Source organism: Euwallacea similis, chromosome 20 (genome assembly GCF_039881205.1).
Source record: "Euwallacea similis isolate ESF13 chromosome 20, ESF131.1, whole genome shotgun sequence".
Taxonomy (NCBI): Eukaryota; Metazoa; Arthropoda; class Insecta; order Coleoptera; family Curculionidae; genus Euwallacea; species Euwallacea similis.
In genome coordinates, this window is record NC_089628.1 from 3,543,151 (window position 1) to 3,563,340 (window position 20,190).

At 37.8% G+C, this 20,190-nt stretch overlaps 2 protein-coding genes across 9 annotated transcripts in view; one reads left to right on the top strand and one right to left on the bottom strand.

Annotated features, from left to right (window-relative positions):
• LOC136415325 (C3 and PZP-like alpha-2-macroglobulin domain-containing protein 8) overlaps window positions 1–20,190 on the top strand; it is a 45,494-nt gene that overhangs the window by 13,792 nt on the left and 11,512 nt on the right. The gene's annotated exons all lie outside the window — the stretch shown is intronic.
• On the bottom strand, window positions 46–19,781 carry Spn (Spinophilin). Of its 8 annotated transcripts, none has more exons than XM_066399823.1 (22): window positions 19,419–19,779; window positions 14,311–15,092; window positions 13,715–14,250; window positions 9,219–9,362; window positions 8,679–8,941; window positions 8,087–8,625; window positions 7,712–7,735; window positions 7,180–7,346; window positions 6,886–7,113; window positions 6,574–6,835; window positions 6,352–6,518; window positions 5,974–6,141; window positions 5,776–5,919; window positions 5,558–5,670; window positions 5,372–5,425; window positions 4,928–5,261; window positions 4,527–4,744; window positions 3,860–4,162; window positions 3,305–3,427; window positions 2,918–3,212; window positions 2,617–2,858; window positions 46–2,144 (listed from the first exon to the last, which is right to left on the bottom strand). In XM_066399823.1, exons 2-22 carry the CDS (start codon window positions 15,078–15,080, stop codon window positions 1,881–1,883), a joined length of 5,358 nt encoding a protein of 1,785 aa, XP_066255920.1. In that variant the 5' UTR covers window positions 15,081–15,092; window positions 19,419–19,779; the 3' UTR covers window positions 46–1,880. The 8 variants fall into 8 exon arrangements, with proteins under 8 accessions (XP_066255920.1, XP_066255922.1, XP_066255923.1 ...); XM_066399825.1 differs by having other exon boundaries at window positions 6,574–6,832; window positions 19,419–19,778; XM_066399826.1 differs by lacking the exon at window positions 7,712–7,735.

A 20,190-nucleotide genomic window follows, 5' to 3' on the forward strand; every position in this document is an offset into this window, starting at 1 on the left:
TACACGGTCGCAAACATCGAAGCATAAGAAAATAAAACAAAACGCTACTTGTATTAATACAATCGTCTATCTATCGTTTACAGGTTCTACTTACTTTTGATTTATAAATTAATTAATAATTATTACATATTATAAAAGTTACAAATAAAATCACAAACGGCTTTATAAAAAAACTATAGGTACATACTTAAAATAGCTGCTCTAAACAGTCGAACGTTCATTATAAATTCACAAATAAGTTACCTCAGGGAAATTGAGCACAAGTGACAATTATTATTAATCCTTATTATTCTATTACTATTACGTTATCAATAATGTGCAATCTGAAGGTATTATAGAACAAAAGTGGTCCCGAAAAGAAAAAGTGATTTAAATTTAATTGAAAAATTAGCGACTATTAATAGTTTCGCTAGTTTTTCGATGAAATTTACCAGAAATATACCATCTCCAGTTCAACAGTTTGATTTTGCGTTTGTACTACTTTCATATATTTAATTCCCTGTTTCTAAAATGTAAAGCTAGAAACGAAAAAATATATTAAAATTTGAAAAATTAAACATAATAAATTCGCGTCACGATTAAAAGATTTGCCAAGGCAAATTGAAAATTATTATCACATTTTAATGTGTTAGATTGGAGAGTAAATATTAATTAATATTTGGTTATAGTTTTTGTTCGAGATTCCTAAGAACAGAAGAAGAATCGAAGGAACAAATTAAAAGAAACCGCGACAGCCTGCAACAATGGAGGCTCGATAAGTTTATGTACAACTCTACAATATACACAGTACATTGGAACATATCTATAGTGTATAAGATTTATTTATTATGGCTAAAAGTGTACGCAGTGTACGATACTGCATACACGAGACTTTAACACATTCACATCATCTAGAGACCATCAAAAAACGAACATGGCAATCGCGCAGGGTGTCATTTATGACATACGATTTGATAATAATTAACAGGAAATCTTATTGTTTAATACGAAAAATTATACAAAGAGGCATTGAACTAAAAATCAGCGTTTAGAAATTAATAATAAAATACTTTGTAAATAACAACTTTATACCCTAATGAGAATGGGCAGAATTTTCAAGAAACTTTAATACAACACCTAAATTGAATCAGATGATAATCAGTCGCGATGCCTCTCCTCTTTTGTTACCAAATTTCTTTTTAATAGAAGAGACTTACGATAACAACATGATGCGGTATCTATGGTATGCACTTATTGCACTAAAAACCTTACAAAAGTGCAAGTAGGCTAGCTAGGGCAAATTTTTCGTTTTGGGAAAGAAGCGAAATCTGACTCTTCTAGAAACCATTTTTAACGAAAATTTAACAAAAAACAAAAATTATTCTTACCTAAACCCAAAAAAATTAGTTATGTGACCATGCGCAATCAATTTGGAAGTTGCGACTTTTAAAAGTGCAAAAAGTTCCAAATTTCAACAGTGGATACCTCGAAAACTGTCGAAAATTGGAATATTGTACTAGTGAAATCGCAGTCACGTTCCTTTGAAAACCCCTCCGACAATATGATACTGACGTGAATCGTCCTGTATATTGTGCAAGGCGATAATTCCATTAGGATCCTTCTGGAATTGTATAAAATGCTACACCGACTGTCGCCATAAAATTATCGGCATCACATTCTGTTCCGCTACACAATTCCCAGTTCAATTGTACGTACACGCTACGACTCTCACTTGTATACTCTTAAATCTAAAACCCTATTATATGGCCTTGATTTGGTATATTATTTAGCTTATTGATTAAAGTCAGAAATTAACTAAACTTTTGATCTGAGACATCAAACGGCTTTGACTCGAGTCCAAATACATATACAAATTTTAGGCCTGATAAAACCCCAACATTTCATTTCTTTTTACTCGCTTTCTCCGCTTTACGCAACTGCTTCTCCTTTTCTTTGCGATCCTTTTCCAGTTGTTTTCGCTCTTTCTCCGCTTGCGTTTTCAGTTCTTTGATTTTGCGCTTGAGCCGGTTCTTGTCGTCGCTGGTGATACCCAGGATTTTAAAGTCGGCAGAGGTAAGCAATAGTAAGGCGCTGCCTTTCACTTGCAGTTCCGCGAATTTCTGTATGTGTTGTTCTAAGCCAATTTGTAATAACCATTGACACACCTAAAATTAAAAGAAAATAAATTTGTACCTGATTTTGAGGTCGGAGAACTTCAATAATACTGAATATTTCGATGAAAACCTCCAATTTACATATTGAACCGATCAGAAACGTGCATTAGTTGTTTGTTGGCTTTGAACGTGAGCAGGCAAAGGAGACATTTGTAAGAATCTTTTGGAACCAGCCAAAATGTCCTATTTTTAAATATGTCGTGCAAACTATAGGATTTTATAAACGCAATACAAATTTTATTATTCATAGCGTCTAAAACGATGTTTTACTTCAAATTTCATTGTTTATTACTCTTTTATTATTTTCTTTTGGTTTTTTTTATAGACATTGGGAAGTTAAACAATTCGTCAAACTTTGAATAGATGAAATAAAACAGGTCCAGAATCAACGGGGGTAACAATGATCTCGGATTAAGAACTGACATGCGTGTATTATATCAAGTAACATATTTTGGTAGCTTACTTGATCTTTGTTCCACTCGTTAACGGGCGTAGTATGCCAAAAGTGAGAGCCCCGCTTTTCGCTTGCTATACTACAAGATGACATACTGAGATCGGTAGTGGCCCAGGAGGTGTCGTGCCTAGACGGCGATACTGAACCTGAGCTAAGACTAGAAGGAGAGGGGGGTTCCGGGGAGGTGTTTCCTTGGTGATGCCAAGGCGTGGTCCCGGGTGGCGACAACGTCACCGGAACGACTTTTTTGACTATCGCGACATGGATAAAATATTAAGAAAGAGAAATTTGGGAAAAATTGTCAACCTACCTTTAGCATTGGCTTCACTCACTGCTTGTCGAATTTCCTCGAGTAAATGATGGGCGGGATCGTCCTTCGACTTCTCGTTTAGTTCATCCGTCGAACTGGACACGCTATCGCTACCGAGTCTTTTCTCTCTCTCCGCCAGTACTTGCTTGAGTTGTTCCGCTAACGATGGTGGAGGTCCCACGGAAATTACGCCCTTCGTGCCGCCCCCTCCTTCCGACCACGTCACTTCGTCCGTCCGCGATTCTTTCTGCACCCGAGCGTAAACCACACCGGGAGGTTGGACGCTAGGGATGTTCTACAGGCAAGAAAGAAAAAAATTGCATAATGAATATGACCCACAGCAAGAAAGAAAACAAAAATGAGATGGCACAAGAGGGCATAATGTACCTGCGCCGAGTAGTGGGAGCTCGCTTTTTGCACTTCAGTGTACTGGACGGTGTACTGTTCGTACTGCGGCTGCTGGTGCAATCGTGACTGTGACTGCGTTTGGTGTTGAAGAGAAGTATATTGCTAAAAGTGAGTCACAAACATAGTTTGTAAAACGGTGCAAAAAATAGAAGTCCAGAAAAGTTAGCGCCGGTACTTGATTACATCCGCTCGCCAAAAGGCAGCAGATGCAACAGTAAATACGAGCTTTAGTAGCTGAATCGGAAGACCTCACCAGGGTACACAAGAGTGCTTAGAGACTAAGTATGGTTAATGCTGTGCATCTAGATAAAAGTGTATGTACAGGACAGTCATGAATTTACAATATTTTACAGATCGTCCAAGGAAGTATCAGTATCACTTTTGGTACGCTCATGGGTCCTCCGGTTAAGCAGGTCATTAGTGGCGAAGAAGGGAAACTTCAATAAATTAAGCTCAGAAAGGTATTTATTTAGTTCACGCGATCTCGTTTATCGCTGCCGCTTCTACGTCACTGACCGTTAGAAGACCACCTACCGGCTGAATGATATAATGAGGGTTAGTGTTTAGCGTCGTGGGGCGGTTGCTGGATGCAACGTTAGAAGCAACGGAATACGCATGGGTGGTATTAGGCTGCCTTGACTTGGGAGAGTACGCGGAATTGTCGGTGAGTTCGTCAGCAGAGTTGTAGCTCTCGTCCAGGCCGTAATCGGAGCTACTGTTGCTGAGCGAACCTTTTTTCGCGCCGCTCGGCAGCTGCCGATTCGCCAGCGAACCCCGCGTGGCCAGTTCTGCTTTGCTTTTAGTCGCGGTTATGTCGAGCAGCTCGTGAGGTGGTACCTGAAATGTTAGTCGGCTGCTTGTTAAGAGCCCCCTCAGGCTGGGTTCATTACAATGACAGTGACCCTAGGTTAGATGTGTTATTTTGACGTGAATATTGCTTTATTTTCTTGATTGCGCTAGACAAAAAAAAACTATAATACCAAAAGGTGCGGAATTGCCGCTATTTTTGTGATAGGTAAAACATTAATTAGTGCATCTACTTAATAAGTATAAACATGCAGAAAACGCTGAAATTATAATATACTCCCCAGAGTTATTAATCAAATTGCCAATAATTAATTATGTCCCGACGACCCCAATGCCCCCTCGTTAGAACCGCATCAGTCGTAAAGAATCAAAGTTGGCCAAACCTGTTACATACCGCACGATCCAGCTCTTCTTTGGTGGGAAGTTTACGCTCCACCGTTGCCGTTTTGTCCTCATCCGGACTCTGGTCAGACACCTCGGTGTCAGAAAAGTCCGGATTCAGGGACTGGAACAGCGGTTTGGGCGGCTGACGCCTGGACATTTGCGGTGTTAACTGTTTATTGTTACTGTCGTAGGGCAGGATCATTGGAAGGCCGGCTTTTCGTTGAGTGTCTACAAAGTGGATAAATTAGACGTAATACATTTTATTGGCAGATCGTTACCCACTATATTCTGACAGTTAAACATATAATAACTCTTGCGCTTTTTAGACAACATTCTTTCATGCAAAAATTATCGATAATTTAGATAGATGCGCTTGTACCATTGCTCCTGAAAAATATTTTAACCTCATACCCAATAAATCCTGTTCCAAAGCGATAATTCTGTCCTTCAAATTCTTCACCAGCTCATTATACTCCGTATCCTTCTCCTGCAGCAGCTGCTGATAGAAATCCTCCCTATGCAACAAGTCCAATTCTCTTTGTTGAAATTCCCGGACAAGTTGTTTCGCCTTGCTGTACTTCTTCTCCAAAGCTTGATACTGAGTCTGCGACTGTTCTAGCATATTCTGGAACGTCTGTGCCTCTTTCTTCATCGATCCTAGCTGCCGCTCTGCTTCTCTAAGCCTGCTGTTCACTTGCTCGAATTTCTCAGAATCGTCCGGTTTCAGACCGTTTTGTTCCATTATCTAAGAGCGAACGTTCCAGTAAATATCTAAAGTGGATCCGAATGTATGTACGTATTAAACACACATACTAATGAAGCACAATAGCTAGAGAATGGACGTTTGGCACCTACCTTGGACTTAAGACGCGCAACCTCATGCTCAGACAATCTTAGCTTGCGTTGCGTCTGCATAACATACAACACGTGTTACTTCACAAGAGTCTTACGCAAACAACAATTACAAAAGTGTACTAAGACAAGCATACACAATATACAAACAAACACCACAAACAGGCATCGACGGAGAAATATCGTTACCTCTTGTAAAAGATTCCTCAAAGATTCCGAGCTTTCCTGTTCGTTGTCGAAAAGACATTCCTGATTCACTGTTGGACTTACAGGACCGTCACTTACGCTTGTATTTGCCGAGCCTAAATAAAGAATAATCTTTCATATCCATTATTGAAATCTTAGCTCAAGTCAGCTTTGATGCAAATTTCAGATAGTTGACTTTGTGGAAAAAATTGATGATGTACCTGTAAGCTGAACAGTACTGGTATCGCTTTGTTGCTGCTCAACCTCAAGCATCCTTTGCCTTCGCTCCTCCCTCTCTTTATCTGCTTGCAGGGACTGTTTTATCAACTGTGCCACTTCGCTGTTTTCCGGATCGCGTTCCCTTCCTACAAATTTTAACTTTACAAGAATGATTATGCTTTAATATAAATGGTTCTGACCTATGCTAAATTTGACTAGGCCCGAGGTATTTCTTAACACACTTGCCGCGTAGGCCTGTGTCACCCCAACCAGGCTTTTGCCGTCGACCTCTATAATCTGATCGTTGACTTTGATTCGGCCATCTTTGGCTGCCGCCCCGTTTGCAGTAATCGTTTTCACAAAAATTCCTAAAAAATTAATATATATGCATATGTAAAGTTGGAACTAGAAACCTGATACCCACAAATTGTAAATACGATAGTTAGATCAATTTCCATATTTAAAATAAAAGTGTACTTACTGGTGCCAAAAGAATTTAACTGCTTTTATTTAATTATTGGTACGAATATTAAAACTTTAGGCAACAAACACATTGCTTGTTGAGAAATCGAACTTACCCAATTTTTCCAACCCAGCATCCGCACCGACACCCATTCCGATAATACTCAAGCCCAACCCTTCGGGCCCTTTAATTAGCTCGACGGGGAACACTTCCATCTTCTCTACCCGCTTCTCTAACTCGTATTCTGCAGAAGCCGCCACTGGATCCACGTCCTCGTTTCGTCTAAATGATAAAAAAAAAATTGAAACAATTTTTTACACCAAAACTCGAAAACTACCTGTCGTAATCCGATATACTGAAAGTCGAAAATACTCTTATCGGCTCAGTAGAAAAGATTACTTTGGTGGGCTTGGGAACGTAATGGTAATCGATATCGTCGTCTTCTTCCTCGGGCGGCAAACCCGGAACTTCCATCCAGAAGTGACCGTCCTCGTAATAATGAACTCCATGTTCTATACCTACCACACTAATGGGCTTTGGTACAAAATCGGTGACGTCTTCCAGGTTATTAGTGTCCGACATGCTGGTCACCGAATCTACTGAAAGTCAACTTAGTAAAAAAAGAAAAATCGAACCCAAAATAACTAACCAATTAAACCGGAATCTGAGGCGGAAACGCTGGCGTCGAACTTGGAATGATTGAGAAACTCCTCCTCATCCTGCGTGGACATGTCCAGGCTGGAAGTGGACTCGTAATACTGAGACAATGGTTCAACATCCTTTTTGTTATCTTGCAGACCTAAAATCTTATGCGCCTGCGACTCGTTTATATCTGGGATTGAATCTATTGCCGATTCTTCTTGCAGAGACGGAGGACCTGAAGTTATAGATTGAATAAAAAAACCTTATGGATTGCGATGCGGTTTTTAAACTTTAAAAATACCTAAACTATCGTTAAGTGAAACTGGACCAGAGGAGTCGTGCATTGAAGCCGTGATAGAGTCCTGCAGGAGTGAGTTAGTGCCTGGAGGCCATTTGTGGATTTTTTGATCTTTGGCGTGCAGCAACCTTGTAACCTCCTGCGCTTCCTCATCCGATAAGAGATCTGGTCTAGAAAATCGCACATTGTTTTCTCATTGTAAAAAAATGATTTTGATGAAAACGAAAGACAAGTGAAGACACCTTTCGGAAACAAAAAAGTATTTTATCATGTAGACAACTTGACTTTTTTCCAAAAGAGTCTTTAAGACCTAATAAGAAAAAATGATTTAGCCCAAATAGCGTTTTGTAAGGAGAATGTGCCTAACTTGAAGAAAGATTAGGTACGTGGACAGACTCACAATGGATGTTAAACAATGTTACAGTGTTAGCTTACAGTATTAAGTGTAAATCTAGAGTAAAGACTAGAAGTGTGTGTATGTATGTTAAACATTGACCACCGCCTCCCATGTCCATTAAATTCGGCTTTCACTCACCTAATAATTCTTTTCTCCATAATTCTACAGGCGAACAGCGCCATTATGAAAATAAAGTTCTAGTTAATATGATATTTTACTATTTATACAAAAATTACTAAAAATCTGATTCAACGTATCATTCCATGGTTTTCAAGATATGTGAATGACAAAAATGGTAATTTTTAGATTTTCTAAGACTTCAAATTCTGAAAAATTTAAAATAGAATGAAGTATTATTTACATTCAAATCATAATTTTGAAAAACCTACCTAATGGTTTGGTTTTTACAATCTGATATTTGATAAAAATTATGAATTCAATATCTGTAAATATTTTCCCGCCTTAAGAGTGGATCATCCTGTAAATAAAAGTTCTATTCACAAAATAACTCACTTTGTACTCAGAAGATTCTCCGCCTCCTCAGGAGTCATCGCATCGGTCTCTCCTTCCTGCTTGACAGCAGATTTCTCCGACTCAGCGACACTTAAATCCGCAAACTCCACGTCATTCGAGTCCAAAATTTTCGCCTCAAATCGCTGACCATCAGGACTTTTAGCCGGTTTGTCGTGGCTCTGTAATACTTCCCGACTAATCAAAAATGGCTCTGGTCTGACGCTATCTCTTTCGCTACTCTCCCGCTCTTTGTTTATAAATTGTTGGCAGTTCCTCTCGAAACTCTCTTGGCTTTCCAGCTGCGATAACACCGAGTTGGTTGAAGGGAGTTCTGCGTTGTACATCACATCCGAGTCTACCGATTTCTGAGCCGGCACTACTGTCACTTGGGACATATGGGATACGTCTGAGTCTGTGGAAGTTACAGATTTCTGGTGGAATATGGATGAGTGAGATGGTCGATATGGAACAGCATAGCCTGCATCGGAGTCTGTTGGTGACAGGGATTTGTCGTAATCTGCGCTCTTTGTTTCGGGCACCTTAATTTAATCAAGGTTAGTGAAAGGTTTCTTTTTAAATTTCTTCGACTTACCGAATACTGATGGCCCTCATCGGTCGCACTAGAATGAATAGCCCTATTTTTATTAGGTACTGCGTACAAAGCCTCGATTTCGGCCTGCGTCAGCCGCACCGGATTCTCCATCACAACGTCCCCTTCGGAGTATTCGTTCACGTCTTCTGGGGAGTTGTCGTTGTATTCCACGGGGATGTCTTCATTTATGGGAAAATCGTACAACGATTCCTCATGCGGCTTAAGTCTAGCCTCGACTTTCGGTGACGGTTCGTTAAAACCCCCTAATGAAGAACTCAATATTAGCATATTTTGCTAATTTTGAACATCATGGTACTTGTTCTTGTACCAAGGGCAAAAATTTCGACTTTTTCAGTCGAAACTCAAAATTATTTGGACAAAAGAGTAATTGTTAGTTAGCTCTCGTGTAATTTTTTTAAAATACCAAAACTTAAACTGATGAATTTTTGAGATTTTCTAAGACTCTATGCTAAGTAGTGTAAATGAAATGAATGGTGGATCCTATCTAATGACACCTATCTATGAAATATCTATACACACCTTCGTCTGAAGTGGTGACAATAGAGGAGGGTCTACTGCCCAATCCGGCGGCCGGAATGTTGAGTGATATACTGGAAACTTTCGTACGTCTTGGCACAACGAAGGTATCTTCAGTCTTATTCTCTTTGTGGTTCTCATTATTACCTGAAAAAATAATTAAAGGAATTTTATTTAGTGTGGGTGCTAAAAAATCGAACATTATGTCACGGAGATTCTAGCTCTAAGTCCGCTATGAAATTGAATAAGAAAATATTAGAATATATTCACCATTTACCGTCTAATTAGCATAGCGTTTGAAGTATCGATTGTATCAACACTTGATATTGTATTCTTAATAAACCGTGAGAAACTTTTATCCTGCGCAAAGTACTAATTTACAATCGTATAAATATTGCTCTTTTCCGTAATTATTGTAATGTTTAAACAATAACTGTGAATTAGAGCCATCTCCTGAAGTTGGTTTAAAACTTCTTAGATGACGTCAGACCGTAATGAATATGTTAGCGAGTTACTTATAAAACCCTAATACGTAATAGACAGATCGTTGCCTTCAGTCAGCTGGCATGCGGTTATTTATTTTTATTGTTGATTTCTTAATGAATTGTTGATATCATCGCCACTGTTTTAGATCAAGACTCCAGAATTTTAAATTGAATAGTTAACTGTCTAAAAGTTAAGCAACTTTGTATTAAAAAAAATATTTTTCACAAAGTTACTATTTAACGACAATTTTGAACCTCCAAAAAGTGCGTACTGAGTGCGGCAGTGGGGGTCGCCAAGTGCTATCTCAACCTGTCTACCATGTTACCACATTTCATAATAAAACTAAGATAGTTAAAGAAGTCGGTCATGTTGTCACATTAAACATTTGTGCAGGTACGTTAAGAGCATACCGTTGACAAAAAAATAACTTATTTTGCTTTGATGTCACTGAGATGCGATTTTAACATAATTACAACGTTACTTTTGCAATTTAAAAAAATGCGACCGAAACAACGAGCGACCAACGCCTTAAGAATCACACAAATTTCCATTTTATGGAAACCTCCCTTTGGAACCAGAGATTTCTAAACGATCATGAATTTAATGCATACAAATCAGTATTGCAGCTGATCATTGCGGTACTTATTCAAACGACTCTCGAACTCGATTTCCTCGATTTAAGAGTTCGTTATCCACATTAACCGTTTCACGTTGTAATCACAATAATATTTGTCACCGTCTGGTAGCCCGTCTCTGTCTGGGATTAAAAATGTGCATTTAAAAATACGCTTTTATGCTTATGGGAGCTCTTTCTAGTCGCAAGGCATAATCACCGATATTTATCATACAATCGGCAATCGGACCGACAAACGATCGACGCTTATTTGATGATATTGATATTGATTTGGCATTATGTTTCAAGGATGTGGCTTTATGGGTAGAAGATTTATGCGACAGAAACATATATTGATGGGTTAATCACTAAGATTCGTCAGAGAATGGATTACTGATTCTCGATAGATCGAGAGATGGATACTAATAACTGTGATGTAGGCCTTGCTGCCTGATTCTCGTGTAAAAATTTCAACAAAATCGTCATTTATAAAAAAGAATATAAGGAATTTTGAAATAAAAATCGCTTTTTATCATCTTTTTTTGTGTTGTGGAACGGGAATTTTCAATGGTAATTCAGTTGAACGCTCGACTCATTTGAAATAATGCGAAACGGAAAAGTATCGATTGCAGGTTGACTTCTTAAGATTGACATTGGTTTACTGCCAGACAGGAAATGTTTAATAAAATCGAAACCGTTCTGCGAAGCTCATTTCCTAGTGGGTCAAAAAAACAATCTCAAGAACAAATTCAAGATGTTCCGGGACCCGGAAAATATTCCGAGATTTTTCTTTAACCGTTTCTAACAAGTCTCCATTAATAAACTCAGGAAACGCCAAACATTTGTCAGTAAATATTGACAGTTATTAAGCGTAAAAGGCAACTTGTATGTGATTTGTAAATTTTGTTTGTAAGTATCAAGTACCATCAAAAACGAATCAATTAACGCTTGTAACCACAAAAAGTATGCACATTATATTTTCCTAATAACTTAATGCGAGTCAAACAGCGTACCGTAAGTACATGAATGAGGACATAAATATTCATATAACTGTTTTAAGAACACCTAAGTATTTGGTATTGCTAATTCAACCCACCAACCGAGAACAATTTTCTTGTCGATTCGTGTAATTCAATCACATGTGAGCCTATTAAGTGACTTAATTTCCGAAATGTTAGTATTTATTTATGAGACGCAAAACAAGTGGGAAACTATGTAATTAAAAGCCGTTGCAGGATAACAATGGGGAAAAAAGTTGTCCAAGTACGAGTGCAGTACAACAACAATTACGTGACTGTCTAGAATTATTGCGTTTTTTCATTAATTTTTGAGTTCCTGGATCAACCAAGCATGAACAAGGCTGCAGGCAAGTGAATTTTATGACAGGGTGGCGGTTTTCGTTCCTTCCTGGGGCTTAAAAGTTCACTCAGCAACTTAAGGGAAAGAGATCAAAGCGATCAAAGAGAAAATAGAAGCCAATTTTGCAATACAAGAATTGTGGCAATTGTTGGCATTTTAATTGAGTAAAATAATTTTTAAGCTTATACTGGGTAGGTATAGGTATCTATTCTCAATTGGTTTTAATCCCACATCGAAATTATGCATTTTTGAAAACTTATTCCGCACAAATCAACCTACCACTACCATTAATGGTACAATATAATTAATTTTATGATGGTCGTTATAAGCGTATTTTACGTTGAAAGTCACGGTTTTGCATTAAATGACAATATGTGTATCTATTACTGATAACCAACCAGTAATAAATAACACAATCATGAAATGACGAAAAAAACATGTATGTGTATATGCAATTATTTGCTCCTTTGTACGATTAACTATATATTATAGGGGTCTCATATTTTTATACTCGTATAAGTTAGGGATACTCGGGGACCGTTAAAATGAATTTAACCAACACTTTCTGATAAAGAAAATCCAAATTATGTACGGCCATTTAAATTGATGATAGACCTGCCAGATAATTTTCCTGAAGTAAAACTTGGTAATATTCCTTGACATAGCTACATTTCGCATCACTGTGCCCTAAGTACCTCATCGGTAAAATTTAACTAAAAAATAATCTGAAATCTACGCAAAGGGATATTTAAAGTCCCTATGAGTGACCCACTTCGTACACATGAGCACAACAGTGTGTTCCAGCAGATATAAATAGTAGAGGCCCAGTCGTATCATAAAACTTCGGGTTCCTCCTGACACGTAACAGTACAAGAATCGGATGCTTTTAGTGTGGAAATTGGAAAACGTCTTTACGTGCCGAATAAATAAATGTTCCATCTGATCGGGCAGGATTCAAAAGGAGACGACAATATTTTGATTACATAAACAGCGTTCCCAAACACAGTACCCACAAAAACAAACACCACAAGTGCAAGGGGGAGGGGGGGTCTACAAACCTGAGCAATCAATGCACAACAGTCTTATTCTTAGACACATTTCAGGGGCTGCAACTGGAGCAGCCACAGTTATTCAATAAAGGGGACAATAAAAGCGTGATGGGGGCAAAAACGAGCAAAATTATGCCAATACCTAATGAGATTCATTTTTGCGCCGTTTGGCGCACTCTTTAGTTCGCGATGTTGTGACTTAAAGGCGCGACTTGCGGAACAAATAGGCGACAATACCCGACGGGGACTGAGAACCGAGAAAGAAGCCTCGAATCTACAAAACACGGCCGATCTATAAATAAATTCCATCCGTTCCTGTTGTGTTCGTTTTGCTCCTTTTAAATTATAACTGCCCACATCTTGGACGGTTTCAATGACAAAAAACTTAACGCAGCCGCGAGTGACTCGTAAAACCGAGCAAGATGAAAATGTCAATGGCTAAAAAAATGTTTTAAATGCTCATTCACGTGGAGTGCTACGTGATTGAGGACAAGAGGCCAACAGTCCTCAGTTGGGTTATTATTGGTCAGCATACGGGGGTGATATTTTCGGAATATTAAATGTAAAAATCATATTAAGAGACGCTCTCCTGACCTTCAATGATGACATTTACGTAGTATCATCTGTTTGCCTAAAAACGTAGCTTATTTAAAAAAATGTAACACAGAAGTGAAAGCGGTAACTTTGCCCCCATCACCCGCGTTCCTGTTCTAGGCCATACTCATTCTCATTTGAGAATGAATGTGGACCGTCGAAGGGTGAGGAAATACCGTTCGGGAATGCAATAATTTCGAACAAGTCTGCTGGAGCAGAAAATTATGTATATGATTTGGATCATATTTCCGTGGAAATATGTCATTTTATCATATTATTTAATGGTATATCTTTTGAAGTCTTTCAGTATCTCATTAACATTTTATTTTAGAAGCGATAAGCGGTCTCTAAATAAATCATTCAAAGCACTAACCGCCAAAAAAATTCAAATCGCTTACCTACAAATAGCAGCGATTTCTCGTTGTCCTCATCCTCCTGCTTTTCCTGCTCCGATTTCAATTTGCTCGGACTGCTTGGAGGGCTCAAAGATGATAGACTGCCAGACGTGCCTGACAGGTTCTCCCTACTGGTCTCGTTGTCCTCTAACGGAGACTTCGCAGCATGGCAATGTCCTGGTAGCTGTAACTCCCTCTCATCCCTAAACAGAGGCTTGGGCGCAATATCCCTCTTTTCGTACTGAGTGACATCCTTAACTTCTGAAGAGGATTTGTGCCTTGGAGGGGAAACTCTAAAGCTCTCGTTTGTGTTCGGAGACAAAATAAGGCTGGATCGCTTGTCTTTGTTATTGTGGACATGGTTGTTGTTTGGAGAGGCAGCGGTGGAGTGTTCGGAGTTGAATTTGGCAACGCTCGAGCAAATATTGGGTAAAATTCCGCATGAAGCTGGTCTCTCCCTTCTGGCCACGTTACCCCGTTTTGAGGCCTCGGTCCTCACAGGCGGTTCCGGTGGAGGAGATGTAGGGGGGCTAATTATCCTGTTTCAAGAAATATAGAATAAAGAGGGGCTCAGTCTTGACTACCATAAGAGTACTTACCTGCAATTATTAAAAGAAGCACTCCTGGCCGCAGCGGCACCTCCCTTTGGAAGGCGACATTCCTGTACCAGCTCACCACTGCTAACCCCTAGTTTTCCTTCCGCGGCCTTATTAGGGTCGCTACTATAACGCGAACCCCTATTTTTTGAAAAATGAGAGGTCCAGTTCTTCTGCCTTTCAATAAGCTCTTTACTATTGAATTTCCTTTCGGGTTTCTCTGGCTTCTTCATCAGTATCGGTTTAGAAGTTCGTTCGGTTACATCGTTTCCGTTCGTTTTAATCGCCTCAGAATTTCCATTATTCATGGAAATTCCATTCGACTTTCGGTTTTCCTGTTCTCCAAGTGTCAGCACACTATTGCTAATTCTGTGTCTAGGCGGTGAGGGTGATCGAGAACCCTGAGACTTTGTCTCGCGAGTTTCACTATTTGCCGAACTGCTCCGTGAACAGTCCAGAATATTTGAAGCGCTCTTAGTCCCTTGTAAGGGGATGACTTTGCTACTCTTCTGGAGATTGTCCTCGGACCCCAACTTCTCGAACATAGCCCTGGCATTGTTGAACCGTGTTACGTGGGACTCAGTTCGCATCACCGACACCGCGGGAGAATCGGCATCAATTTTCTCCACAGACGCGTTCAACTTGTGCGTTTTTCTTGATACGTGGAAAATCTCCTCTTTTTCCTTGGGGTTTGGTGCGCGGTTCTGGAAAATGTTCGCGATCTCCGACACTTTTGAGCCCCCAAACCTGGGCGGGCCCCTCTTATCTTCCATCGCGCACCAGACCTGGAAATTAAACAGCAAATATTATGGGGTATATGCCATACTTTACTGGAAAACTGATAAGATAAAGCTGTTTAAAGATAATTAAACGGTAGGTAAGATAGGGAGACAGAGAAAATTAGGATTTATTATCTAGGCTTATGACTGCCTATTTGCAAATTCATTGGAGAGTGTCAACAACTTAATTAGTCAACCTTCAGTCTGTTTTATCAGCTTATACGGTGGTTTAATATACAGGATAGCCGTTTGAAAACGAAACAAGCGCAGTTCTGAACAGCTAAAAGAATTTAAGAAAAAACGCTCGGACACGTAAAACTTATTTTCAAGGGGGAAACATTTTAGGCTAATTCGGACTCCCCTATCTACAACCCCTTAAGCGGGAGGATGTTCATCCTTAAAATCTTAAATGGAAATGAGTGTCGAGTGACACCTCATTTTGAAGGTAATTTAAAGTACTTTATAACCCCCCGAGTTTCAAGTTTCTGCTGTCAAAAACACCAAGATGGCGGCTTCTCAAAGATATGCAAATTGAGTTATTTTACCTGTTTCACTTTACAACGACAACAAAAAATATTCCGATAAAACTTAAATAAAACAGTAGAAAACAATGATCTTTACGCATGTGCAATAAAAATTATTTAACAATTTACAACAATTTTACTTAGCTTTAATTGGATTCTAACGCAAAAATTAAAAATAGATCAGTTTCAAAAAGACCGCGTAAGATTAACATAAACAATTTAAATGCTTTAGTGGCTCTAAGACGGTAAAATCTGCACCTAGGATCTCGAAAATTGGTTAACAGATTTGTATATCCACAAAGATTAAAAGTGTGTCCATAAAGTGTCCGTATGTCACCGAAAAGACAAGATTACATATTAAAAAAACAAAAAAAAATCCCTGTAATGACCCCTTTACAAGAAAGGCAAGTAAGATTATATTTTTAAAAACGTTTTCGAGAAGATAATTTTAGTAATGCTTTTATACGTGACTCAAGTTGTTTCCAGCTTGATGCAAATCTCCTAAAAATCTTATCAAGAGAAAATATTACCGTTCAAATTTCCAAATTTCCCACTAAAATAACAGTTGAAGAAGCAATATACTAGTAGCGTGGTGCTACACATCTCTGTATAGTTAATGGCACCGTTAATAATGCACACCATTGAAATTCTAAATGGTTTTCTTCTTGAAACGGTTTACGCTTTATATCCATAGAGGTGGAGTTTTCAGCAGGATAATGCAAGATGCCATACTTCTGCCTATACTCAAACTTGGATGTAAGAACACTAATTGGCAACAATTCCATTGTCAGCAGCTTCATAAGATCTCAATTTCATTGAAAATATATGGAAACTAATGAAGATTTTATTTGGTCAGTTTTACAGGCCTGGATCACTATCACCGAACATTATCTCAGTGATTTAGTTTCATGTGTATCTGGACATTTAGTTAAGTATTTAGAGTGCAATAGAGGTTGTATAAGTAAATGAGATGAATTATTTATTGTAATTTTATAATTTAAGTAATAAAAATATTTACGAATAATTACAACTGAGCTTTCTTTTTTCCAAATATTTTCTATGCGGACTATATGTTATACAAATAAGACCCGATAGTACTCGAATCAACAGTTTACTTGAATCCTCCCAAAAAGGATTCTATTGCTCTCTTATTAAGTTTTTTTTTGGAAAAGTTTTATTTTCGACTGAAACATTATTCTTATTGGAAGATTCCAGTGAAGTAAACTTAATTAACTTGAGTTGTTGATAACATAACTTAAGCTTTGCAGAATTGATCTAAGTGGCGGTTAACACGCAGCATTGAAAACTTGATTGAAAAGAAAGAGAAAGGTGTTCAATCGTTACGAAATTACCCACCTTCCGTAGAAATATTATTGTACACTTACCTACCCAATTAACACAAAATCGCACCTGTGACCATTGGCCCAGTGGCCGACATTATTTAATCACTGTACTTACATATGTCTATGTTTTAATAGGAAGAGTAAATAATAGAAACAATTTGTTACGCTTTCTAACCAAGTAATCACAGAAGCTTCATAAAAACCTTATTAATCAGTAATATGAATTATTTAAGCGACTTATCATTTCTTCTCCCTTTAATTCTATATTTGCTTCTATATTTAACCTTTAGATAATTCACTTTAGTGAATTTCGAGGTAAATTCCTAATAAAAAAGTTAAGTTTCTATTACAGGCAAATGCACTCATGCACTCGTCTTTAGAAGCATTAGATAGTACCGAATAAATTGATCCAAGCACCGATAAAAATATGATTTTCAACATGATAAAAAACAGATTTTTTTCAGATAATATGACCAATTTTGTCATCTTCCAACATCTACTTTAACCTGACAACAAAGACTTATTTATTATCAATTCTATCAAATCCATAATGCCATAAAAATTTCATTTGAATATTAAATTAATAGCGATAAGATTAATCACCGTTTGTATTTCACTCTTTGATCAAATTTGTTCCGTGGGATGCTAGCTTTAGTTTACGTTTGATTTCTATAAAGCCGGCATCCCACGTCTCTCGGTCATATAACTATAGATTTTGTTCCAGTTGACTATTTGCCGAAATTATATATTTGAGATATTTTATTTAAGAATCGTTTGAGGAGCAGCGTTGTGTATTTTTAATTTATAGTTGTTATATGTTTTATACCTAGTTTTCTAAATGGACACATTGTATAATTCCTATAATATACTCTATTATTAACAAAAATAAAGTTTTTCTAAAGTAATTCTCTTTAGATCCTGCAAACACATTTTTCCCATTAACTACTCTGTATATTATCAATTATTGTCAACCTAACCGCTTATGAATTTTATTTAGTGCAATATGTGGATTCTACACTTTTACTAGGAGGAATGAACACAAGCAATGCAGGAATTGAAGTCGGACCACTGTAGAAAATATAATGCAAAATAATAAAGGATTGCAAGAAATAGCAGCTCAAACAAAAATGCAAGCAATACTTAATATTAACAAAAAAATACATGCAATGCAGCAACAATTTAGCAATAGTGCATGCATTTTTGAAGCACTACACAAATTATAACTGCAATATTCAGCAATATTGGTAATTATTGTATAAAATTCAAATCTGCCGTTTAATCTTCTAACAAAACCGAAATTCAAAATATTTAATTTTTTGCCGATATTAACTGATACTGAATCTCTTGAGACAGTGTCAATTGATTTCCAAGGATCACAATGTTGAAAATTGTAAAAATATAGGGGTAAGGTCAATCTCTGACAATAGGTCGAAAGTGAAGCACCTCAGTTGATTATGAAAATCTCACAAAAGTCGAAACAGTTCTGCGACGCATCTCTACTGAGCACCGCGTGCTATTTCAAAAATAGCTGATTTGCTGACGGAGATTAATCAAATTATGCACATGCGCCGTTATTTTTCTTACAGTATTTGTGGACGTCAATCGTCAGCTGTTTTAACCCTCATTTCTAGTATCTACATTATTTTTTTAATTCTTCCACGCAACTGTAGTTACATAGAGGCAAAACAACCGATTTCTTATACGTTGGAATAGTATATTACACACCGTATTCAAAACAAGAGCACAATCCATGTGTTTTTTAATTTTAAGTATCTTGAATATTTGAAGATTTATTTCAAAACTTTTAACATTTTTATAGACATTGTTTCCATACCCTAATTATCTAACTACTTTAATGAATTTTGACGTCATTAACCAAGGAGCATTTCCTTACCTTGGATATACTGTATATTTGCGCCATGAGGAGCTATGATCAGAATTCGAGTGTATAGAAGACACTTGCATGAATGAAAAATCTCACGTTACCTCAATACCTACGCTCCACTTAATACAAGAGTGAGAAAGATTTCCATAAACAAAAATATACAAGACCTTAGCACTGACATTTATGGCACAGAAGGTAGATGGCCTCCAGTCAGTCGGACAACAGCCCAATGCGACCGACCAGTCTAGTTACATGTTGGACCGTAATACTTGATTACGATTATAATTTAGTTAGTTTAATTTTAAATAGCTTGTTTATAGAAGGCTGTTAGAACAATACATATTTATCAACTAGTAAAGCAAGTGCCTACCCAGTGTAAAAGTGATTTAATGCAAAATTCTCAAATATTTAATCGAACGAATAGGAAGAACGAATCTTATAACTACGTCTAGATACCCTAGTTGCAATTAGATCATAACTTTTTAACCTAAAGACGAGACCACAGCAAACAATACATGATTTGCAGTAAATTAATTTATAAATTCAAAAACCGGAATGGCATATTGATCCAAAAACTCACCTCTTTAGGGCGTAATTCCACAATGCATAAAAGGCCTATGGAACGATCACTCGAGCTCTGGAAACGGAGGCCGTCGATAAGGGCTCGTCGGATAAACAAAGAGTGGATTTACACATTTTCGACAACCGAATTCCAGGAAAATTCCTGCTTTTCCAGATCGGTAAACTACCGGTGCTAAGTCGTCCCAATTTGATATTCGGCCAAGGCGATACCGGAATCGGGGACAATTACCGGAATGGATTCAACGTAGAAGAAACGAGAACGAAAACATTTCTCGGATTCTCGGACCGGACTGGTTTTCTTTTCCGAAGGAATCACACGAGATCAACAACCGGAGTTGTCGTGTGCTCGCTCGACTCGCATCGGGCTCGCGTTGCGCATGTCCTTCACGCCCGGGGTGTTGACGACCAATGGGGAAGATATGATTTAGCGGCCAATTTGAAGAATAAACTGGCTTCAAACACAATTCATTATTAACATTAATAATCTACAATTACCAACGTACTCGTGTCCCTTATTTTTTCTCTTCTCAATTGCCAAAACTTTTACTTAAATTTAATTTGTGTTCTATCCAAATTTTCGCTCTATGATCGTGTGAATTCGAAGATTTAAACGTAAACAATACAACATTCCCGGCACTGTAAAAGTAAATTGAATTTAGAAAGTGTGATTTCTACTTGTTTTCAACCGAACACAATCTCATATGAACACTAATTATTCCCATACCAACAAATTAATATTTAACTCCGTACAAATTTTTGCGCGGTATAAT